This window comes from Pelecanus crispus, chromosome 14 (assembly GCF_030463565.1).
Source record: "Pelecanus crispus isolate bPelCri1 chromosome 14, bPelCri1.pri, whole genome shotgun sequence".
Classification (NCBI taxonomy): domain Eukaryota; kingdom Metazoa; phylum Chordata; class Aves; order Pelecaniformes; family Pelecanidae; genus Pelecanus; species Pelecanus crispus.
In genome coordinates, this window is record NC_134656.1 from 15,569,180 (window position 1) to 15,594,186 (window position 25,007).

Here is a 25,007-nt window from a genome sequence, read left to right on the forward strand (position 1 = left end):
GTGATCTACTGACTAATTAATTACATGCATTCCCCACTCTTATCTACCAGCCAATTCACAGATATTATCATGCAAACAGTTTGAAAAATTAGTTAGAATATGATCTCAGTAGACTTTAAAGAAAGCAACAACAAGATAACCCCTAGCTTTCAGGAAGAACAGTGCAGACAGTACCTTTAAGATGCTTTGGCACTGGGAGAAATCGCTGTTTGGGTGGCTATGTTCGTACAGCTTTTGCAACAGTAAGGGAATCCCATTCCATTTTGCTTGTTTGTCTCTTTCCTTTAACAAGGCCTCTGTGATCTGCAACAAAGGAAGAATATAATTCCCATGTGTCCAATGCCTCACAACCAGGAAAACCTTATCACCTCCCCAAAATATCAGTATCAGAATACCACAGAAAAATAGTTTATGGTAGACAGTACCATTACAAAATCCAGTACCTCTTTCCATGCAGCAATTTATCCAGGACTGGTAGCTGCAGCAATTTACAGATAGTCAAAGTATCTTAAGCAGGACAGGGCTTAAAGCAGAGGTTATAATTTAGAGTACTTAATTTCATTCCGTATTTCTATATTGATCAAGTATTTTTGATCGATATTTATATTGATCAAATAACACATTAGTCTCTAAATAATTCCACTAGTAGGACTCCGATTGACAGGTTACTGAAGGAGGAAATGGTGCCCTTGACACTATCGGAAACTATACTTGTCTAAGGTAGACAGAACACTGAAGATGGAAAGTCTTCATTACTCGTCACGTTCAGCTAGCAATGAGTATTTCCTCAGCCAGGTCCCTGAAGCCATTATTGGTCATAGCAGTGGCCCAAACCACTAAGATTTACAAGCAGACTCCAGAAAAACGTATCAAAGGTACAGTGGAAGTTTCCTGTGTAGTCTTGGGCTGGTTATAAATGGAGACCAACAACTAAATCAGCAGGAGAACAATACTGGCATTACCCTCTGGGAAGCAGGCTGCAACCACAAAAAAAAAAGAACACCTTAGCATTTGCTATTACATTGGTGCAAACTTTCTCCAATTTTTCTCCTTCTCCCCAAAATATATAAAAAAATGTCTCAGTATTCACCACTATATTTTACACCTGAAAAAAAAAGAAATGAACTAGCAGCGCAAAGCTAATGAATATTCTGCTTAGAATCCACAAAAGATGCTTTGAAGCCTGAACACTTCCAGGTTACTGCCAGCAGATGCTGTAAAGGAGGAGCACTTCATGAAGTTCACCACCCAGTCAAAAATTTTGCTGACCAAAATTTAACCCCCTTCCTTAACAATACTTCAGCAGTTCCTAGACCAACCCCGAAATAGGGACTTATCCTTGTACAGAAAGGTAAGGCAGACAACAATAATTAGAGCCAGCAGGATTTCTAGCTGGTTTTACAAAATTTTTATATGCCCTCCAAATAAAAAAAAAAAGGGGGGGGGAGGGAGGGGGGAGGCCAACCCTCAGGCCATCAAGACTGCATCTCCATGCAACATTTGTGTATTTTCTCTTACTCCTAGACCTAAACCTCCAAGCTGCTCTCATTCTGCGAAAGTCGCTCCCTGAACCTTTCTTGGTTCACTTGCATTGTTTCCCCCCAGCCTGCTTAAGTGTTCTTTGTTAATCGTTAACAGCCAGGAAATCTCACTTATTGTTTCAGCCAAGACATCCTTCTCAGATACACCTCAGCTACAATTCCAAAGGGCCATTCAATTCCTGGTTACACAATTATATGCAAATATACCCCAATTTCTGACTGAGAATTTAACCCTTTTCTCTGCTTCTCAGACAGCATACAGGAAGACCAGAAAACTGACACAAGCACATGAAAACTCAGACTGGCAATGTTAGCTGCTACGGGTCCTCACCCTTCTTCTAAGCTTCCAGATACTCAGGATTCTTTTCCTCATACAATACCCAAATTTGTACATAACTAAGAATTTCAAGGCACTTGAAGTATCAGGTTTTCTTGCTACAAGAGGTGATTGAAGCAGCATGAGCAAACCTGGGATGTAAAACTCTCCAGTTTTTAACTTTTCTCTACTTTCTGACTTCTGAATAAGAGTAGTCAACCAGCTCTCCTGGAGAATGACACAGAGTTCCTTCTCAGGAGGCCATTCTCACATCAAATGGCAAGACAAAACTAGAAATTCAAAATGGCTTCTCATCAGCTGGTCTGTGAATAATGGGTCAGCTCCTTTCAAGTCACAAATTTCTGTTTCTCCTTGTAATACCCAGCACAGAGAGAGCAAGAGGAGCTCTACCACTACCCCATCTCAGGTGTGGGAGGAGCTCGCAGCTCCGCGAGCGGCGGGAGGAACCGGATTGCCGGGTAAAGCACAAAGAATGCGCAGCAAAACACCAGGGAAAGAATCCAACTCCCTGGCTCCAGCTGATGTGGACGATACCACAGGCAACGATGACGTGCATGGGCTGCAATCTCAGGTTGCAGCAGCACAGCGCAGAATTTGGCATCCAAGTGCTCTCAGAAAAGGCCAAAAGCCCTCAACTGAAGCTAAAACCTCATCCTGGGCTTAATACTGCATTTGTTAATCGCACGTACACTTCTTGGTTTGGGGCAGGATCCACCTCCATTCCCATTTGTGTACTAGTAGGTCTTCCTTTCCCTGTCCCAAGACTCTGAGAGGCAGTCACTTGTGCTGATCTGCAGAAAACTTTCAGAACCGAAATTCTGAAAGAATGAAGCAAATGTTTCCTTGCTCTCATCTTCTTTTAACTGCTTTCAAAAAAAAAAAAGCTTTTCTTTCTCTTGATTTAATACACGTCTTTAGTTTCATTGCAAGCTCTAGCTTGTGGTCCCTATTCTGTACTTATGAGGCTACCCTGGCGCTGAATATTTCCATTGTGGCAGGGCGGTATTTGCCAATGCAAAGATTCTGGATTCTGTGGAGGGATTAAAATTCAGTTAGATTGTACGGAACTGTCTTTCTTTACAACCCTTTCGGTTAAAAACTGCATCTCATGATTTTTGTAAGAGCAGCTAGTCAACAGTTTTCATTTATAAGCAAAGTCGATTTCCTTCTTGCTCTTTTTGGGCAGACATTATTGAATAGTCATCAAAATTAGCGCTGGGTCTTTTGGGGCCCCTTTCCCTCGCTAGCATTTTTTTGGTCTCATCCAAGCAGGATAAACCCAATCCAACACTGATTTCTCAGAAATTTTCTTCATTCACTGAACAGCTCTGGATAAAATCTCTGAAATCTTGCATAAAAAGCTTGAGAAGTTAGATCCTATCTAGCAAGAAGGGGAGGTTGCAGAAGCCCAGCTGGAAACGGCAGAAATTAAAAGAGAGGGCCTACCTAAGCGATGGTTGCAGGGGTTATGAGCCATCACACCTTACTGGCATTAGAAGAAAACAGAGGAAATGCCAATTACTGGGAAAACAAGAGAACCAGCGTCAAAACTTCGCTACCATCCAGGTACAGTAAACCAAACTGGTACAAACATCAAGACACCACACAGTCATTTCTCAGAAGTTTGCCATAACGCATCCAAGTTTTGAACCACAAACCGAGAAACGTGGGGGATGGCGCACTGTGGCTCTCCAGAAGCGGTTATATTCCAGGCAGGCCTCTGAAACAAGGCAGCACACACCAGCTCAAGCCCAAAGTGCGCTCCCAAACTACGTCGTAGTCCAAAGCAGTTTGTACGGCGACAGTTTTCCACCGGCACTTTACTGAACACTGCTCACCAGCCAGGACCGGATACCTGACCAGGACCAGGCATCTCCCCCTGCTCAGGCCGTGCTGCTGAAGCCACGGCAGTGTGGTTTTGCTGGAAGGGCAATCAAAGACTTTCAAGAGGATTTAAGTACAGGATTAAAAATGTGTCATCAAGCTTATCCACGACTGCAAGGTGGAGCAGAGCGAGTGGCTTTCTCTTTAAAGTCTCCCAAAGGACTGGAGCACAGGATTTCTCAGATTATTCCAAAGACTGATAACTAGGAACACTTTCCTACTAGAGAGTTTAGGTAACTTTTGTGCATAATTTTTCTTGAAAGTATACAAAGGGCTGAACAAAGACACCACACAGAAATCTAAATACTCCTTTTAAATTTCTTTCCACCCCTCCTGTGTTATAATTCCTTTTAAAACACCCCAGCAGCCATTAGCATAATGGTCAGTAAATAATTCTGAATAATACCTAAATCTTCATCAAGTTCTATGTTAATATTTACCTAAATGCACCCGTTGATCAGTTTAGTTCCCCTTTCTTTTCTCCGTCTCCACTTTTGCTATGGTATTTGCTGCTGCTGTCCCTACCCATGACCGCTGTCCTCCAGGCACAGCCTCTCCAGCAGAAACAGCTTATCCTCCCGGCCACTTCGTGCCCATGCCCAGAACCGCGTTACAAGCCTTGCTAAAACATCTGTTACTGGCCCGAGATCTCTTGTAGTTATGATCGCTTCAAAATCCCTTCCCCTTCCAGTGAGGATTTTCCTTTCCATTTGTGCTCCTGCATTGTGACAATTTTCATTGCCCTACAAAGTAAACCTCTTATTTTCCTAACCCTGTCTCCACCGCTTTTCTAAGCTGTGGTCAGTGACACATCTCCAGGTCTTCCCATAGTTGCTGACGAACTGACGGCCCATGAGCACATGACAGTAGCAGAAATACCACGAGCTAATCCTCCCCTTTGCTCTCCAGAGTAGGGTTAACAGTTTCCTAATAAAACTGTGTCTCTATTTCACATTTTACCCTTCAAACATTTCACTGGCTTGCTGAACACTCACTACAGCAGGGCGTTTTCTGTGATTTTTCAAAAAGCAAAAATAGTGACTCAGGTGTTCAGGCATCCTTTACAGCACTGAAGAATTCATGCTGTGACAGACTTTACAGCTATGACACATCAGTTGTCATTTTTCTTAATACAATTTTTTGTTGCAATCATGCATTAAGCTAAGATTGGAAGTCCCTTAAAAAAAAAAAAAAAAAAAGCAGAGTTTCCATTACCAGTATTTTCCATGACAACTTCTGAACTATATATTCAAATGTTCTGAAAGTTTAAAAGGAGAAAGTGGCACATGATTATGGATCTCAAGAAACAGATGCAGGCACCTGATCTCTACGTTTTTTTAATAAAATTGAAGCCTTTCCGTATCCTTTTCTTCAAACCTTTTAGGCTGTACCTTAAAAACCAGGAAACTAATATTTGTGCAATGAAATATTTAATTTTCCTCTGAACGGTAACAACGTAGGAAGTAATCTCTGACAGACTGCCAGGAGAATGATTGTTCAGTATTTTGGGGAGTGCCCTGTCATCTCAGCATTTTGGGGAGTGCCCCGTCATCCCAGCTCTTTGTTACATTTTCCTTTTCGGTCGCCAACACACATCAATCCGGCTAAGCTGTCTCTTTCCCCACACAACTATTCACAAAAAAGCCTAAACCCAAGGCAAATGACACCCCCCTCCCCGGGTTTTCGTTTTAACACAACGGCATACTACAGAAACACAACTTCTGGCCCCTACAGTGATTCTGGAAAGCATTCCCAGGGAGAAGCCGTGAACGGCCACCCTGCAGCTGTGGGGCAGTAAACAACGCGGCCGGTCACCAGCTGGGTCTTTTGATCAAGATCATGTCAGAGCCCCCAAAATTTTATTCGTAAAAAGAAACTCTGCTGTTGATACTAAGCTGGGGGAAGTCACCTATTTCCAGCCTCTCTCTAGCTACTAGATTCTTCAAAGTGTGGATCAAGTGTCCTGTAACTACTGTTTCTCCACCCTGCACAGCCCTGGATGGAGCCCACCATCCTTTCTCCTGCCAACCCGAAAGCCAGGAATGAACCCGGGGACACGGTGTCCTAGGATAAAACCTGCCGCAGCTTCTAGCCAGGTTTAACACCCCCATGACTCCCAAACTACCGCTCTACTCACCGTCATGGGAAGAGCTGGTCTACCAAGACAAATCAGGTCTCACGAATCTCAAAACCCCCCAGTGTTTCCAAGAGCAGAACAACTCCAACACAGATCTTTAACACCAGCAGCTCTTCAAAATCACTACAGAATCTACCAGGTAAGTAGTAATAGCTACTACTGTTTGTTTTGAGGCTCTCGTTTGCAGAGAAAAGTAAATCAACTAATACATAAAATTATATTAACTTTTCAGTGATTACTTTTTCCTTGGAACTGCCTGTTTCTTCCTTAATTCATCTTGAAAGCAAGCAAAATCTGTAGGGATATCTAGGAAAAAGCAGAGGGGCAAGGAATATCACAACAGTTTTCTTCCCACTCATCTTCAGTCACATAAAATAAGACTACTGAAGTCCAACACTACCATTTCTAAGCATTTCTAGTGTATGACAGAGCTCTGGTCCCTGTTAAATAAAAAGCATGTCCAGGCTTTCCAATACTCACTAGCTGTCCTCTACTGAAGAGACCCGCTAAGACCCATACAATTAGAGCTACTCAAGTGGATTACGTTCATGTGAATGTTTTTTTGGTGGTGGTGGTATAAGGAGGAAGCGAAACAGATTAGAAAATGAAATGTTTTCTCAGAGTTAGGAAACTACTACAGACTACTGAAAATCTGTAATGGTAGGAGCTGGAAATCTGGATGCCTGAGGCAGAAAATGTTTTCCTTCCACAGGGAGGTTTTTTCAGAGTGGATAGAGACTGTATTGCTAAGGGAAGCATCTATTCCTAGGAATAGCAGATCATGAAATACAGCTGGAAAAATGGACTCTTTTTTTTCCATTCTGATTGTTTCAGCTAAGCCTTGGCAATCCTGCGAGAGCGAGCCCAGCGCTGACGATCCGCTCTTGGGACCGCACCAGAAGCATGCTAGCTTGCCAACAAATCACTGGTTAGTCCATTATTATACCGCTCTGTCTACAGGGATTCACGTAGCTGCACCTAAATATTTTCTGGTTTCATGTTATATACATGCTTTTCACAGTTGGCTTGCAGCAGATGAAGTGTGTGCCCTCTTGCTAAGGGGATTTGAGCTTGATCAGCTGAGCCAAAATGTTCCTTTGCCTTCAAGGAACCGCAGCATAAACCCCATCAGGTCTTATTTACAGCACCTGTGTGTACACAGCACAGCTGTGCCAGGAGAGGGGCTACAGACCAGCCGGTTCACAAGCACTATTTTTCTTTATTAGAAAACGCATGTCACTTCTGGAAAGTTGGTCTGCTGCTAGTGTAGCAATATCTGAAAAGCCCCTTTCAGCTTGCTCCGGACTCAGCGCTAGGGCAAACCTCGATACAAGGTTATGCAATGTGATACCAATGATTGAGGCTTCCAGGGCAGCAGCTGATGCTAGCAATACAGCTGAGATGGATATATGAGCAGATAACAGCAATATCTACTGAAATCTGCTTTATCCATCAACCTTCTTATTACAAGAATAAAGCAAAGAGACCAACCGGCAAGAAAGCTATGGCTCCTGGTAGGCGAGTACATCAAGAACACACAAGGATCCAGATTTCAGGGCATTAGCTGGCCTCAAAACTGCCAGCTCTTCAGGCAGCTGTTGCTGTTAAAAGTACTTTTATGTCCCTGTAAGATCAGACTGGTGAACTTTCAGATGTAGGCCTGTCAACAATTATCCTTACCAATTCAAAGACAAGCCCCTGCTTTCCACATACAAAAATGGATTTTGAGATCACCTAAAAACAGTATGCAAAGCTTCATTTAAGAGTAAGTGCCACTGCTGCCCACAGAAGGGTGCAAATTGTCTCCCAGATGCTGAAATCCAGTGACAACATTGCAGGAGAACACTACTCGGATGGCAGGCACCACTGCAAGGAATGGTGTTTCCCAGTCTCTCTGAATTAAGATCTTCAAAAGGGTTTCTCTTCCTCACAGGATACCAGCAGTGCAGTCCATGCAGCGTATGACCCAAAACTTCCTTGCAAAAGAATGGGAAGAAAGAGCTTGAAGGACATTCTCCTCACTTGTTCTTCTAGACCCCAACACAGCAACTTGGAAACCTGATCTGCTCTCAGGCTTTTCAGGAGCAAATGAGTTGAGAAACTTAAGCAAGGGCTACCACACTGCCACTGAGGAGTCAACTGCAGGAAAACTGCGAACATTTTTGCTAAAAAAAATAGAACTTAAAAAAGAAAAGCACCCAAAACTGCCTCATGCTTCTTTAAAAGTTACATCAAAGTGGTTTATATTTAGATCATCTATAAACAAAAACCTGATTCAAGGTAAGAGTACAGACATGTAATTTACAAAGTTCAAAATCATTCAGGGAGTTGTTCCCCCCCCCCGCCCCCTTAGTCTAAGTGATTTAAAAATGAATTCCTACAGCATTTACGAAGCACTGAGAGCCCTAAGTGTCCAGGCTTTAAGTCTTTCAGGGCAGCACAGTCATACTGAAATTTATGAAGTAAAAAAAACCAACCAAACAAAACCCCAGCAACCAAAACACCCACCTCAAACTCAGGCATTATGAGAAGGAGGATATAACTAGCAGAAGTTTCTCCGATTACTGTAAAAGCCTGGTCATTTGCTTCAGCACTTATTTCCAATAATTCATAAAAGCCCCAAATTAAAACACAGTACCACTGCATTTCTCAAGCAAACCAAAGCCCAGAATGGAGGTACCATCCTAGCAGATTACGTCGGTGCACAACGTTGTTACAGGTTCATCTGCCTTAAATCGCTATGGTTGTGGGGGAGCGAACAAGCAAGACCCTAGAGGGGGACAGGCAAAATAGGGAGACAACACGCCGCTTTGTCAACATGCCGTAAGAAACACGCTCCTAAAACAAGCCCACAGAAATAACTGCCTTCAGAAGAGACAATATCAGGTTTAAATTCATACAAATGATTTGCTTTTTCACGAGTATTAGCCAAACTAGTACCTCAGCACGAAGTACAATAAGGACAAAAGAGCTGTTAAAAATCACCTCTCAGCTCTTTTACCTATCTCAGCTACAGAACGAGGCATGAGCATATGCGATGGACAAGTCTGCTCTTAGCAATCGCTCAGAATCCTTGTTAGTCAAGGAAAATGCTGTTGCCTGCACTAGTGAAAACCACTTAGAGAAATCCCTTTTTTAATTCCGTTTCAACTCTTTTAAGATACTTCAGCTCAATAAATCACCACCTGAATGCAAGTTCTTTATCCCACACTTCAGCTTCCAAGTCTTTGCGCCATTTCGCATTTAATCTGCAAGATAAATGCCAATTATTCTTCATAAAAAGAAATTAATAGTCCATTATGGGCGAGCAGCTTCTTAAAAAAGCCAGCATAAGCACACGATAGGCACAAGCCTCGGTTAACGAGCTGATTTCACTTCTCAGTATTTCCCAGCATCATCAACTGAGAAAGATGACAAATACGAACTAGACCTGGAATGGTTTCATGGAAAACCACCAGCACAAAGCCTGCCCCATTTCAGAGCTAAAAGGTCTCCTGAGCCCTAATATCACGAGGTTGCCTTTGTCCACCAAATATGCTTCAATTTTGACGCTGCGCTGTTACGGTGCCAAGCAGAGCTTCCTTTCTTTGCACGAGAAAGCCACAACCTCTATCACCAACCAAAGCAACAGAGGAGGACGGCTCTTTTACAGCATAGCAGATGCTTCTCCTGCCCCACAGTCTTCCTACAAGGAAGACCGAGGATGGCGAGGAGGGAAAAGGAGCACGAAGGCACAGAGGCATCCTTCTTCCCACCGCAGGAGGCTGCGGGGCCACCCCTCCGGCACCAGGCCCGGAGCCGGGCGGGCAGAGGAGGACGAGGAGCCCCGGGGAGCGCTCGGGTCCGGACGGAGCGCGGCCCCGCTGCCAGGCGCTGCCTCCAAGCAGAGCTGGCGGCAGGGCCCCGCTGGGCCAGCCGGGCTCTCCCCGGCCTCGCAGCTCCAGGAGAGGCCCGACAGCCCCGAGCCGCTGCTCGGCCCCGCCGCGGGGCCGCGAAGGCCGGCGAACACCCGCTCCCGACCCCCGACGGAGCGCGGCCTTGCGGGCCAGGGCTCCGAGGCGGGTTTGCAGGCCCTGCCCGAGGCCGGCCGCGGGCGGGGGGGGTGGGCTCGGGGCAGGAGGAGCCCAGGCCTCCGCCAGCCCGCCCCGGGCCCCGGCTCAGAGCCCTGCCCGTCCCTGCGGGAGCCCCCAGCCGCGCCGACCCCCGGGCCCACCGGGCCCGGCCTTCCCCGGCCATGGGGCCGCGCCGCCGGCCCGCCCCCCCATCCGGTACCTGCGCCCCCCGCGTCAGGCCGCAGCCGCTGAGCTGCCCGTGCCGGAGCTGCGCCACGATGTTGGTGGTGGCCGCCGCACGGGCTCCGCGCCGGGGCCCCCCGCCGGGCCCGGGGCCCCCCGCCGCCGCCGCCGCCATGGCCGCCGCTGGGCTCGGACGGAGACAAACAGGAAGCGCCCCCTCCCCCCGCCGCTTTGTACGGAGCGGCGCGAGGGACGCTCCGCAGCGCCCCCGCCCGGGCCCCGCGCGCACCGCGCCGCCGCCCCGCGGGGGCCGCTGGGAAATGTAGTCCGGCGGGGGGGCGGGCGGCGCGGGCTGCGCATGCGCGGAGGCGCCGCGGGGCACGGCGGGAAGGCGGCGGCGGCCCGCCCAGCGCCCCGGGGGTGCCGCGGCCCTGCCCGTAGCTGCACGTTGCCATTAAAGTACCCACACGTGCTCTACTCCTGCTTTTCTTACTATTAACTTACTGTCACCAGCCGAGGCGAGCCATTCTGACGCGCAGGCAGAAGTAAAATCCACAGCGCAGCACCCGAGCAGCTGTCAAATGACATCAAAGAAACCACAAACGAGAGACGGGCGACCGCACCAAGGGCCCAGACCGCAAGGCAAGAGCTTGGCGACAGGGCTGCTCTGCCCCTGGAAGACGGGGAGAAAGCTGGACTCGACGCGAGCTGCCGGCACAGGTGCTGATCTCCACACCAAAGCAAAGCAGCGTGAATGCCTGAGGGTTAAAAAAGAAAACAAAAGATGGACCCTGGGGAGCGAGTTCGGACAGGCAGCAGCTCCAAGGGACCCAAGAGGCGACAACAGGCCCAAAGACAGAACTCCCACCAGCAGCCGCCCTCCTCCCGCCTCTCCGGAGGCTTAGAGCTGCCGTCACCTGCGCGGCGGAGCAGCCTGGCTCTTGGCAAGATGGCAAGGAACGCGGCATGCAACGTGGTGCCCAAAATCACGACCGCTTTAAACACAGACCTTGGTTTATCATAGAATCATAGAATGCTTTGGGTTGGAAGGGACCTTGAGAGATCATCGAGCCCAACCCCCCTGCAGTAAGCAGGGATTGAACCTGTGAACTTGGCGTTATTAGCACCATGCTCTAACCAACTGAGCTAACCCAGCTGGTCATATTCCATTTTAACTCCCCTTTGTTCTCCAAGGAACAATAGAAAGCAATAAAGACACTAGGGATTAACGTGATGCTGAACAGCACTGCCTAGCCAGTGCTGTGATGGCATCCGGGTGACGTATTTGAAAGTTTTACAGTATCACCTCTTGCATCACTTCTCACAGCCATGAATAATGCGTGGGCCTGATGATCAGGGTTTTATTTGTAAAAAGCAAGGTTTGCTAACGGATGGCTTGGTGTTTAGATAAATTGACGCTCGCAGAAAGCCACCGAGCACTGCGCTTGGAGAAATGCAAACACGGCAATCTTCTCACTTGCACGTTTGCGCTGCCTCAGGTACAGAAGGCTGCTCTCCACCCCTCTCCTAGTGCTTCCCGTGCCCCCCACCTTGCTTTTTGATATGGTTTTTGCCATTTACCAGCAATTTATGCAAAGGCCTGACTCTTCTTCCTCTAGCTTGTCCTTTGTTAGCTCCATTAAAATAGTTTTTCACAAGATGGCTGTCTGACCTTTCACCAACCCACAGCCTCTCCAAATCCAATTACTTCTGAAATACCTCAGAAAATCCAGCCTTAAGTTTTGGGCTTTGCAGGCTGCTTAGAGTGGAGAAAAAAACCCACCAAAACAATTAGAAGGACGGCATCAACAGCAAATGCTAAATTTGGTTTCTGTGCTGTCTTTCACAACTCAACCAAAATCCGGTTTCCTTCCAGCCTTTGACATATGCCAAGAGTACGCAGAGTAGGTGGGACCCGAGGGGTGACCTGCCTTGTTTGGAAGCCATCCAAAATTGCCACTACCCACCTGCGTTTCACACACGTCTCATTTTGGATTCCTGACAGAACTCCTCTAGTACTGTTAACGTGACTGAGCGCTCACCATATTGCTCGCTTGGAGCTCTCCCTCCAGCTGGAATATGCCAAAATAGACCTGCCATCTCTTCCCACAGATGTCCTTCATTGTGAGGCCCCTTGGAGGAGAGGCAGCAGGAGACCACAAGTTTTTGCTTCATTTTTTTTTCCCAGCTGACTTGTGATAGTAATTTTGAATCCATCAACTTCTCACTAACAGCAGAACCTCTTATGTTGTACATACAGGGAATGGAATCTGATGTCCAGTGGGACAGCCAGCCACCAATGATTTCATCCCGCCATCCTTTAGAGAGAGATTCCCAAACATCTGTCCTTCATCACGTTGCCTATGAAATGGCACAACTTGTAGACGTGTCACTAAGGCTCGAGCACGCTCTCTGCCCTCCAGCAGCTAGGCCAACTCATACAGTTTTCCATTTAAAGAAAAGGCTTATAAGGACCCTAAGAAATCATATCACAGTTCTTTTTGTTATAAGAAAGACTTTGCAAGATGGTAGTTGCTCTCAAATACCGGAACAAACCAAAATTAAGGCTGTCTTGTGTTATTCTGACTTGTCCATCCCGTAGCACTAATCAAGATCCATCTAATTCCTCAGAGTAGAACAGTAGCTGTGAACAGATGAGTTCTTTCAGCTCCAACCGTGCTGAGGAAAGATCTTACCTCCTAAGGCTACCACCCCTTGGTTCTGCTACTGGAGCCTCTTAGGTGAGGGCACCAAAATGCCGTGGTTAGCAGAGATCTGCAGCCTATCCCACAAATCTCTCATTTTCCTCTACTTCACAGGTGGGGCAATGCTGAGAGAGAATCAGGACCGAGCACCGAGTGAAGCCACTAGAGAAGGCCTGCATTTTGTTGTTCTACAGATCAGACAATGAATAGCGTGTGAGATATGAACAGCCAGAAAAGAAAAAGATAACCTTATGGCTACAACAAGGAGCTGCTAACAAGAGCTCTGTCTTTGCCTAACAATGCCTCAATTTTAGGGTGCTGCTCCTCTCTCAGTACCTCCCCTGTAACAGCTGCATCAATGCAGTATTTCTAGAACAGCAGCTGTCCCACCTGCTGAAAGGAGAAGTACAGAACTAGAAGGGCCTGAAGAGGTTACCAATCCTTCCAGTATGTCTGTCTGTCCAAAGTTGCAAGTGTCTCTTACTGTAATTTACTCACAACTGCTACAGGATTTCCATCCGGAAGGGTAGGAGCACAGGTTTTATGTAACGTTATAGCACTAGTACAGATTGAGACAAAACCAGTAGTTTCTCAAGCAACCCTGGGCATTGACCCAGTTGTATTTAAGTATTTCACTGGCCACATGGATTTATTTATGCTGTACCTCTAACCCACTCAAATGACTATGGCTTGTTTACGCTTGCTCCAGACTCAACTCCCAGCAGGCTTGAACAAAGCCTGTAATTTTTCTGCTCCCCGCATCCCCTTTTTCTTTAAAAACTCTTTGTAACACTACTGATTTCTCTCTTTCTGATCATTGCACACCCCTGTCAAAAAGACACATTTAAAGGTTTGGATTTGTCCAGTCAGCTGAACACCAAGAGGTTTCATGCCTTTCACTTCTAAGAAAAAAAAAATGAGACAGAAATGCAGCCTGGTTTCCATCAGAGGGAGGCTCACAAGGAGCTCTCGCTGCCTGCTGCAGGGAGCAGTTTATGAACATCTGTCCAGGTCTCTCCTGCACCAAGGGAGCACTGCATTTCGGTCTGAGCCAAGTCCCCTTCCATCCTAGCCTTATGCACGCTACACACACAGCTCAGCTGGTCCACCCTGAGGCCAACCTCCCTGACTGAGGCTGATGCAGAGTTATGCAAGTGAGGCCCCAAAGGGAAGTTTAAAAGAGGAAGGAAATGGGGAAGTTTCATAGGAAAAGCATGTTAGATTCTGTAAGAAAAAAGCAAGCTCCACCACAGGGTAAATCAAACCTTTGCTAGTCCACGCTCCACCTCAATCTGTAGATGACATTACCTGGACGCTCACTAAACCGGTTTCAGGCAGGTGGTACTGACCCGCACTGATTCTACACCCAGAGGAACCGAGCAATTTTCCATGTCGCAACTGCTCTCCTCCCCCCATGCCACCCTTCATGCTTGACAGACGTGCTAGATCTACAAATCTTGAGCCTCAACCTCAAAATCAAAAGGTTTTCTTGACTGCTGATCAATCTCTCAGGCTAACCGCGTATTCATAAAGGGGCCGAAGACAGAAGGTGGAGCACGTCGCAGAGGAGACTTGCAGCCTCAGAAGTGAAGCTACAGCCAGTGATCCGTGCTTTTCCCCTTACGACGGGGAACCGCTCAGGCTCATTTTTATAGAGCAAAGCAAGCTGCAACTCTGCATAAGCCTGTAAAACTTCGAAACAACCTCACAATGAAAGAAACAAGGTACCTCTACCGTGTAGACTCTTCTTTCTCTTTCTGAACACCGGTTTGCTATTCAGGCAACCAATGGGTTTGAGATTAGCAACTTTGCAGCATTTAACAGCCGATACCCGAATCACATTTTATGAACCAGCAGTAGCAGAATTTAATGGGAAGCTGTTTCACTTCATAATACAATTCACATTGTGAGGTATGACTTTTTCCATTATGAAACTATAAAAATATATTCCCAGAGTCTGAATCAATAATTTAAACTGATAATGAAAATAGAATCAGGTGTTATCTAGGAAGACCTGTCCCAGTACGGCAAGTTTAGAGTTAAAGGATTGACTGGGGCAACTCAGGAGGGAGTGTGAGCTCTTCTTAGAGTTTCTATTCTCTCCACCCTTCTCTGAAGGGGCATCTTCAGGGTCTTTTGCACTTTCCCCTTCACCATGGTCGGAAGCTCTTTTTAAAGTGAATTTCTTGGTTTTCTTCAGTGAGTAAAATTCCCGCATCAAGTCTTCCACCTCCCACTGCTCTTCCTTCCGCTTCCTACAGCAGTGCAGCGCAGCAGGGTCTATAGGATGAGCTTCGGTGTTGAAGACGTATCCTCCAGCATTTAAGACGCATTCCCCGTATGGTGTAATCACCACATCAAAGACTGATCCATCATTGTGAATGAAATTGTCTGGGTCGAACAGCAGGTACAAATATTTCACTGTTTCAGCCAAAAAGAAGGATTCCATGCGATTATCCAGTCTGTGATCTCTCAAGTCTTTGATCTACAAGAGAAGAAATACAGTGGGTTACAGTCATATCAAATTCAATAAGTTATGAACTAGGGGGAAAAGTAAAACCAGCTTGCAATTCATTTCAGTTAAACAGCACAGCATGGCACCAGTTCACCCTGTATTTTAAACAGTTGTATGCAAATACATCAACAAGGTTTCAGATGTTTGGAATTAGCATAGTCTCGTGATAAGGAACAGGAAACTAACAATCAGGAGAAATGCACTTGCTACTTGGGTAAGGAGGAGAACAGCAAGTAAGCTTCCCATCATTTCCCCCACTAAAAAAAATTTTACCTACATCCCAAATCACAAGGCCTGATTCCCAATATTTATCAGGAGTTTTTTGTAAAACAGAGCTTGATAGCGTGTTTGAGATGTCCTATTAAATGATTTTAAAGAAATCACTCACTGCAGTTCTCTTGTGTTTAATCAGATTTTTCCAGGCATAGTGGAAAAGCAGAATCACACAGCTGGCAGGTGGAGAGCCTGCATGGGAGCCTTCCTGCTGAGCTGCAACACCTAGTAGCTACCAAGATACAGGATGCAGGAGAAGCTTCTGATGCTTTCCCATGACAGGGCAAGGAGTAATGGTTTTAAACTAAAGGAGGGTAGATTTAGACTGGACATAAGGAAGACATTTTTTACAGTGAGGGTGGTGAGGCACTGGCACAGGTTGCTCAGAGAGGCAGTGGAGGCCCCATCCCCAGAACCATCCCAGGCCAGGTTGGACGGGGCTCTGAGCACCCTGCTCTGGTTAAAGCTGTCCCTGGCACTGCAGGGTTGGGCTGGGTGAGCTCTAAAGGTCCCTTCCCACCCAAAGCGTTCTGTGATTCTATGTTTTGGATTCTGGTACACCAGCCAATGACAGAATTTGGCCCACCGTTCAGGCTGTGAGGGAAGTTACTACCAGAAACATGACCAGCAGTTAGGAGATCAGCTTCACAGAGAAATACCAGGGGTTGGTTTGAAAAAGAAGTCATGTTTCAACCATGACTCATCACTTGACTCAATGGCAAAACATCATTCATGAGAACACTTTCTAAAAGCTGATTTTTAGCAGCCATTTAGCCGACTTAGCAGTCGATTTAGCACTTACAGTTGCAAATCCACAGTCCACCTTGCTGATTTTCTCTATTGACTCCACTGCGTCTCTTCCCAGTTCTAAGAGCGTGGGATCTCTTGTAGCACGGTACAGGTACATTGCACTCTCGATCAGCTCTGCAAAAAACACCCCAAACGTTTGCAAGCAGAAAGATTACCAACCATGCACACAGGGAAGATGAGATATTTCTTGAACTAATTTAACAATACTACTTTAAGACGAGCAGGCGAACAGCCTAGCTTGCCTTGTACTTCCTCTGCCTCAAAGCACAGATACTTGCTTTTACTAAGGACGTGCTACAAAGAAATGCACTCTAACCAGACTGTATCAGCTCAGGTAAGAGTGAATAATGCTCCCCTCCACGTTCAGAGAGCGGCAGGGGAGCAAGAGAGAAAAGGATTAAAACTCAAGTCATCAAAGGAAGAAAAGAAAGATGCTTCTACAAAGGATTACAAACAAGAAATTCAACCCCCAAAATACAGTTTTTAAATAATACCATAAGTAAGCCTCTGAAACAGGGGTATCTAAAATACCACAAAACCAGGCACTACATACTCTATATAGGCAACATATGCACTGTGCTGTGTTTACTTACTAAAGAAACAGGCCTTTTTGGATGCTATAATACATTTGAAAGTTAATGCTGATGAGGATTTTTGGTGGAAGTGTCCAATGTGGATGTCACCTAAACACTCAGACCAAAAGGAAATTGATTATTCTCATTTACAAAGTTTTACTGAACTGCGTGGTTTAACTCCAGCTGGCAACTAAGCACCACGCAGCCACTCGCTCACTCCCCTGCCCCTGGTGGGATGGAGGAGAGAATCGGAAGGGCAAAAGTGAGAACACTTATGGGTTGAGATAAGAAGAGTTTAATAATTGAAATAAAATAATAATAATGAAAAGGAAAATAACAAAAAGAGAGAGAAATAAACCCCAAGACAGACAAGTGATGCAAATGAAAAACAATCGCTCGCCACCAACTGACTGATGCCCAGCCCGCCCCCGAGCAGCAGTCCGGCCAGCTTTCCCCCAGTTTATTTACTGAGCATGACCTCATATGGTATGGATATGGTATGGAATAGCTCTTGGGCCCGTTTGGGTCAGCTGTCCTGGCTGTGCCCGTTCTCAGCTTCTTGTGCACCTCCAGCCTTCTCAGTCGGTAGAGCATGAGAAGCTGAAAAGTCCTTGACTAGCGTCAGCAGTACTTAGCAACAACTAAACCATCAGTGTGTTATCAACGTTATTCTCGTACTAAATCCAAAACACAGCACTGTGCCAGCTACTAGGAAGGAAATTAACTCTATCTCAGCAAAAACCAGGACACTGCCCTAATAATCAGGTGCAATTATCTTTTTTTTTTTTGTCAGAGTTGTAAAAAAAACAGAAAAAAGACAGATGATGTCATTGCAGTATCACAAACAGATTATATGTTTGTAATCCCTCTTATATGTTGAGCTTTACTAGTGCAACTAGGATTAGTTTATTTCAGGAACTCAGCAGAACTACAGTGGTCTATTCATACTCACTTTCAGTTCCTAAACTTAAAGGACACGGGCAGTCACATTAATATTTCACGACTTTTAAAACATCCCATGTCAGACAGTCTAACACTTAAACATGTCAAATCCTACATTGTGACCCCAATTCATTACTGGGCCCCCTTTATATAGTAACACTATGGTTTGCTTCCTTTAAAAGGTAGCCCTGCCTCTGTGAATGGCAGAAAGCAAAACGTGTAGCTTTGACTACGGAAATCAATGGTAAAATGCATGGAGGAACTAAGTCAAAGCAAAACTGGGGAGGAACTTTTGGATGGCAGGTGTTGCTAACATTTGATCTTACCACCAGAACAAAAGCAGGAGTCCATGTTCCTTTTTATTTCATTTCTGCTTACCAGGCCTGAGTGGATATCCTTCTCTCTTGTCCACCGTATAGCCCTGGGGAATGTTGTAGAACTCAGGCAGCCCACCAAACTGCTTCCAGACAGTGTAATAGTTGAGGAAGGTTCGCATGGCATTATCTACATCCCCAATTAGGCTCTGAGAAAGAGGAAACAATTAGCAAAGCAACATCTGGGTGAAGAAGAAACAATACAGGAATTGATGCAATAACGCTCCTACAGTCAAAGCAAGAGATGGTGAAAGAAATTTCAGCAGGTCTGAATGGCCTAAGTCATATTTAGGCACGACGCCTTAAGAATAGGTAGCACTAAGGAGATAGGTGCTGCTTTTCTGTTGGGTCACATTCCACACACCTAAATAATACAAAGTCTCTGATTTTTAGTTAACAGAAGGCTGGGTTTCTTCAGTCAACATTTCTTTTAGTCAATCACAGCATCCAGTCCATTTCAGTGGGTATAACAAAGTCCCAGACCAAATGTAAGTACTGATGAGAGAAGCAAACCTCTCAATGGGAAAGTATTCACACAAATAAAACATTTATAAGGTGGTGGAAAAAAGAGGTATGATTTTCTTTGGCCTTACATTCCCATCTGGATTATGAGACTACTGTCAGTGGAGTTTGCTACAACAAAACTGCCCTCCTACCATGCTTAACGGGAGACTTTTTTTATAGACCATAGATAATGTCAACATCTGCTCTTCTACAGGCTCAGACTACTGTAGATTTCACCAGAGATCAAAACTAACTTTTCGGCCAGCACAGATGAGGGTTATATTTGTAACTTTTCTATTAAAGACCGAGCCAAGACAGATGAACAAAATCACCGTATGCTACTGGTACGACAGCTCTTACCTGTAGGCCTGGCCAGTAGGCCTCCAGGGACTGAAAAACAGGCATGGACACTGTTCCTTTGTACATCTGAACCCAGAGGTACCAGTCATCAAACTTTGTGTAATTTTTGATAGCTTTGTTATATTCTATAAAGAAACATAGATGGGCAGGTAATTCAACAAAAAACCCCTTTGTTAAGAATGAGAGAAGCCCCTTTTTCACTTGAGCCATGCCAACTGAATGACTTCTCAGGATGCTCACTTTGGTAACTCTTTGTTACCACAGACTGTTCCAAAGTATTACAACAAAGGCTTCATGAACAGTCTTGAATGTACCCTGTTAGATTCTTCATTATCTTCTTCCACAGTCTCACGTGCAAAGTTTTTACAGGTGCAGTCAAGGAGGCATTCCTGGGACCCTTCACACGGAAAACAAACTGCTCACCTAGAAACATGGACATCAGCTCCTTGTCCTGCAGGAGAATGGCTCCTTTAACAAGGTATTCGAAGTAGGAGTCCACTCCAGCCCCAATGCCAGCATCTTGGGCCACCCACTTGGCAGTTATCACATCAATGTGGTTACCAACCTGGAAGAAGTGAGGAAAGAGGGAGTTAAAGTGGAAATAAAGCTTATCTACTAAACAACAATTCAAGAAATCCCCTCAATACGACCACTCAAGAAACCCTTGACATTTTTTTCAGACCATCCATTTCACAGATTCACAATGTCCATTCCAATTAGCGTTTTCTCCACAAGACACATTTATCAGTATCAGAGAAGTACACACTGTAGAAAATACAACTTTGGAATTTTATCCTTCCAGTATAAACACTACACTGGCCAAAACAAACCACCATTACGCTACCATAAAAATGCAGAATTTCAACATGATGTGTCTGATCCTAATTCTGATCTTATGAAAGATTAGAGAAGGATGAAGAGGTACAGTACAGACATGGAAGCCAAGGATGTCAAAGGCATGAGAGCTGCCGTGCTAATATTTAAAAAGATCCTTCAAACCTGGGACTCTTCAGCCTAGAAACAGACCCAGCTGATGGAGAATAAAATACACAATCGTGACTTGCTTAGCAAAGATGAAAAAAAAAAAAAAACAAACCAAAACCCACCAGCTATCCATTTTCTTTCTTGAACAAGGATTAGGGGCATAAACCAAAAATAAACAGATCCTGAAGCAAACAAAAGGAAACACTTCTTCATACAGCGTATGAATAAATCTGTTCCACTTCACATACGCAATGCTAGGAGCTCACATAATTTCTATAGCTGCTTTTTGAACCTAACTGAAGAAATATTGACCAGGAGATAGTGAACACAGAGACAACACTTCGAGCTCTGGATATTCCTAAAACACCAAAGCTGTAGAGGGTGATAATATCTTGGTGCATTTGCCACACTCTTATTCTCTTCTGTAGGCCATTGTCCCCCCAGGCATTAGACAGACCTTTTATTTAATCCGATACAGCTGCTGTTACAAAAACTGCAATAGCCAGTAGAAGGCATTTGTCTCCCAACCACATCTGTTACAGAACAGAACAATGGCATGATGTGGGGTTGCACCACTAAAGCAGAGATGTGGATGCTGCAGGTGTTCAGGAACAACGTCAAACACGTGACTTCAGCCCAGTTATTAGCACTGTGGTTATTTATCTAGTTTGATCTCCTCTCTGTTTATGCTTTTTTATGCTTTGAGTTGCATCCACAAAACTATATAAAAAGCAGGCCAGCAAATTCAAAATCCATTCCTCACTCACCAGCCCAATATCGGAGCGGTTTTTCCACAGTGCCTTCAAAGCCTTCCTGGCAACATCCTCAAACACTGGGTCACCAGTAAGGTGGCTTAAAGTGGCAAATTCCACTATAAATGTGCCGATTCCAGCAGTACAGGTAACTGGGGTCTCTCCAGGGTTTACTCCGTGCAGCAAGTTCACTGTTCCATATGGCATCCCAGTTGGGGTCTGAAAAGCTGAAACATGGTATTTTTGGTTCATGTGAGTATTCACTGTGCTTGACAGTCTGTCAAACATAAAACACATGCCTCGCATTCCACTGCACACAGGCAAGAAGCGGGACTGGAGCAAATGCAGTAACTGCAAAGAACGAAATGAGAAGTCAAGTGTGATCCTGGGAGGGGCAAAGGGGGCACCCCAAGCCACACACAGTCCTGGGAAGGTACGGCAGATCTCTTCCAGCTTGCCCAGCGCAGCAGACTGAATCCCTATTTTTCTTCCAGCACGAGCAGGGTAGTCAAAGTAGAACTAAACACACCGGACAGCAAAGTGCAAACACTGAGCTTGTGATTACTCAGTGGTAGCGCAGGGTGCACGCCACACAAGGGAACAGCGCCATGCTACCAGGGCACACATCCAGCAGCAGCCCACAAAGGGGTAGGTAAGGCTGCATCTTCTTGTCTTTACAAGCTGCTGTTTCACAGCCTTTATTTATTATTCATATTAAATACATGTCCCCTCAGCAAGTAACAAACAAACTGATGTGTTAAGCGCATACAACACTTGGCACGTATATATACAACTGGTGTCATGCACTTCACAATGTTTTCCCCGCAAGCTAAACTTGCTTTGAGCTGAGGGAACGCAGGGCTGTTTCATGAGTTTACACATCAAGCGGTGCCATCTTCATCAAACACACCAGTCACCTCATGAACTGCAGCACCACAACACGAACCGGACAAGTTCTCACCCGGCAGGAGTTTGCGAGCTGCTTCCTCCGCCATCCTGAGGAGAGGTCCAGAGCATGGCCAGCCCACTTCTACTTCAGCGCCAGCCTTCTTCGACAGCAAGTGAGCGGAGAGGAGACCACCCACCACTGGAAGGTGCACAGTAAGAATCCCATTAAAGAATGCGGGGGAGAAATGAAATCTGAAACCAGTTCTATTTATTTGTATTTATCATGATGCAGAGGCAGTATTTGTGAAGAAGAAAAGTGAGATGACTCATCTTTAACAGCTTAATTCAGTATGCCACAAATGAAAAGCGTTTGTTTTGTTTCTTCCTGCCTGTTTGCAATGGGTAGCAGATATATATCTTCCATTATTTTAGAAGCATCAGATCCTACTTGCCCTACCATACCTGCACGGCCCTGCAGACAATCAGAAAGCTAACAGTGTAATGAACACCAGCCTCTATGAGAGGAATTCTGTTTCATTCTTCCAGACAGCTTAATGCTACGTTTGTGTAAAGTAATACAGCGTGCCTTCTTAAATTCCTTAGAGAAAAACGTGTAGGCCAGTGTCAAGAATTTCAGCGTGACTGACAGAGGCAGGGAGTTATTAACCCTTTTCACAGGCTTGTCTACGGTCACATAACAAGCACAAACACAGAGAAATCACAGTGCTGCAAAAACTGGCTCATCAATATTTGACAGGAGAAATGAAAAAAGCATAACTAACAGTTTTGTTCCCTGCCGGTGTCTTTTAGTTGGACAGTAACGAAGTAGCTATCATTCAACTGCGTGCAAGACTCCAAAGGCCTTTGTGATTTTCAAGGAAAAATAAGACAAGTTTCCCTTTATGACGCTCAAGCAAGAAATGAATAATCTCTATTCCAAAACAATATGTAAAAAAGATAGTATACAATTTGTACTGTTTCAGTGGAAAAGATATTTATTCCAAAGCTTAAAACCTGGCACCAGAATATTAAAACTGCCATGTCTGCTGTTTGTGTTGAGGCAGGAAGCAGAAAGGTGATATGCAAAGACAAAAAGGAAGTGACATTTGTTTGGGATTTTTCTGTACGTTTAAGCGTCCTGTTACACTGCATTACAAATTCACTCTGACCGCTACCTCACGTTACCTCTGCGTACAGTTCGGAGACTTGTACAGGAAGGTAAGCCAGCATGAACAGCATGGAAAAACCCACCTCACCTCGAATGTTAGTTTCAAAGACAGACGCGTTGACATCAACATCAAAATCCACCCCTTCCTGCAGTACATTGACGACTCGCTGGAACTCGGAAACATTTCCCAAGATCTGCGGGGGGAGTGGGACAACAGAGAACACGGCTCAGCGTTCTCGGGAAAACAGAGGCGCAATTCAACGTTAGGGGCTAATTCTAGTGTTGTTTTGTGAAACCATTAAGTGCAAGTAGTGGTAAAAAAGCACCTGACTGTTCCACCTCATTTCAAAACATCTTCTTTGCTCACTTTAGGTGTTTATTCCAGAGTTAGAGGGGCGCAGGGGGCTCTGGCCACCTGCCTCCCTGGGCTAGAGCGAAAGCTCCGTGCTCCGTTGATAACTGACTTTCCACCACTGCCGCCGAAGAGCCGGGTGTGAAGGAGGAGGCTGGCAGCAGCGGCCTAGAGCGGGCTGAGGGCCGGGCTGCAGCCGCGGGAGCGCACAGGGCCGAGCCCCGGGGGCGGGGGGCAGCTCGTACTCACTAGCAGGGTGTCCAGGGCGTCGATCAGCGTGAGGGAGAAGCTGTGCGAGGAGAGAAGCGAGGTGAGGCCCGGCGGCGCGGGGGAGGCCCGGCGGCGGGGTGCCCCGGGCCCGGCCCCACGGCGGGCGGGGGCGATGCCCCGTCCCGGAGGCGGCCCCTACCTGCCCCAGGTGTCCTGCCCGTCGCACGTCAGCGGCCGCAGCTCGTCGTAGGGGAAGGCGCTCTCCAGGTAGTGCTCGTAGGCGTGGTAGAACATGGCGCGCACCCGCTCCCTGAGGCACAAGCACGGCACTCGCTCAGCCCCGCTCCGCCTCGGCCCCGCTCGGCCCCGCCGCCCGGCCCCGCACTCACCGGTAGGAAGCGACATCCAGCGCCGGGGCGGCCGCGCCGGTGCCCGCCGGCAGCCGCAGGGCGCAGAGGCAGAGCAGGGAGCCCAGGGAGCGCAGCGCGGCCATGGCCGCGCCCGCCGCCGCCTCACCCCCGGCCGCCAGCCAATGGGAGCGGGCGGCGCGCGGGCAGCGCATGCGCAGGCCGCCGGAAGGGGCGGGCCCCGCCCCTCTGCTTCCGGGGCGCCTCGGGCGGTGGGGGGGCCCTCAGGGAGCGGGGAGGGCTCTGCGCCGCCGCACCGGGGGCCGTAACTCCCGGTCGCAGAGACGGGGACGGGGGGACACACAGGGGCAGAAATGAGCCTGCCGGGTGTCTTGCAAGGCGCTGGGGGAGCTGGCAGTACCGGAGGTGTAGCTCTCAGACAGGAAAGTAAAACGTAGCAAACCCTGTGAGGGTTTTATGGTGATGATACGTTACCGGCGATGGTGCCAGCTGCCCGGGAAGGCGCTTGTCCCGTGGGGCAGGAGGAGATGGTTCCTGGCACTGCCTGTGCACAGGTCCCGTCTGGAGATGAAATTTTTGACACTGAGGGTGGTGAGGCACTGGCACAGGTTGCCCAGAGAGGCGGTGGAGGCCCCATCCCCAGAACCATCCCAGGCCAGGTTGGACGGGGCTCTGAGCACCCTGCTCTGGTTAAAGCTGTCCCTGGCACTGCAGGGGTTGGGCTGGCTGAGCTCTAAAGGGCCCTTCCCACCCAAAGCATTCTGTGATCCTATAATTCTGTGAGGCTGGAAATAGCCCAGAATATTTATAGCACCATAGAATCGTTTAGGTTAGAAAAGACCTTTAAGATCATCCAGTCCAACCATTGACCTAACACTACCAAGGGTAGAATCATAATAAATTTCATGTTTCCTGGCTCGGTGGCTGCATTATATTTTAATGAAAGTAAAACTAGGAATCACTAAGGCTGGGAAGGATCTCTGAGATCATCAGTCCAACCATCAACCCAACACCACCATGCCCACTAAACCATGTCCCAAAGTGCCACGTCTACCTTTTTTGAACACAAAATTTGTGAGGCAACTGGGAGCCT

At 46.6% G+C, this 25,007-nt stretch overlaps 2 protein-coding genes across 2 annotated transcripts in view; both read right to left on the bottom strand.

Annotated features, from left to right (window-relative positions):
* Positions 1–10,309, bottom strand: part of TRPC4AP (transient receptor potential cation channel subfamily C member 4 associated protein) — a 38,231-nt gene extending 27,922 nt beyond the window's left edge. Inside the window, exons 1-2 of the mRNA XM_075721371.1 lie at positions 10,172–10,309; positions 175–303 (exon numbers count right to left, since the gene is read on the bottom strand). Of these exons, the coding sequence (XP_075577486.1) occupies positions 175–303; positions 10,172–10,309 (267 nt within the window). The remainder of the gene's footprint in view (positions 1–174; positions 304–10,171) is intronic.
* EDEM2 (ER degradation enhancing alpha-mannosidase like protein 2) lies at positions 278–24,039 on the bottom strand. The gene is made up of 12 exons (XM_075720898.1): positions 23,936–24,039; positions 23,746–23,856; positions 23,586–23,625; positions 23,073–23,178; positions 21,890–22,015; positions 20,944–21,155; positions 19,616–19,757; positions 19,193–19,317; positions 18,333–18,477; positions 16,430–16,551; positions 14,568–15,324; positions 278–303 (listed from the first exon to the last, which is right to left on the bottom strand). The coding sequence occupies exons 1-11, from the start codon at positions 24,037–24,039 to the stop codon at positions 14,833–14,835; spliced, it is 1,725 nt and encodes a 574-aa protein (XP_075577013.1). The 3' UTR covers positions 278–303; positions 14,568–14,832.
* Between the last annotated feature and the right edge of the window lie 968 nt (positions 24,040–25,007).

Bases quoted from the DNA above. Each gene is read 5' to 3' on its own strand.
- EDEM2 (XM_075720898.1), bottom strand. From the start codon at position 24,039: ATGGCCGCGCTGCGCTCCCTGGGCTCCCTGCTCTGCCTCTGCGCCCTG. The intron at 23,857-23,935 runs GTGAGTGCGGGG...CTTGTGCCTCAG, and splicing joins CTGGATGTCGCTTCCTACCG to GGAGCGGGTGCGCGCCATGT. The intron at 19,758-20,943 runs GTGAGTGAGGAA...CACTTCTTCCAG, and splicing joins ACCGCTCCGATATTGGGCTG to GTTGGTAACCACATTGATGT.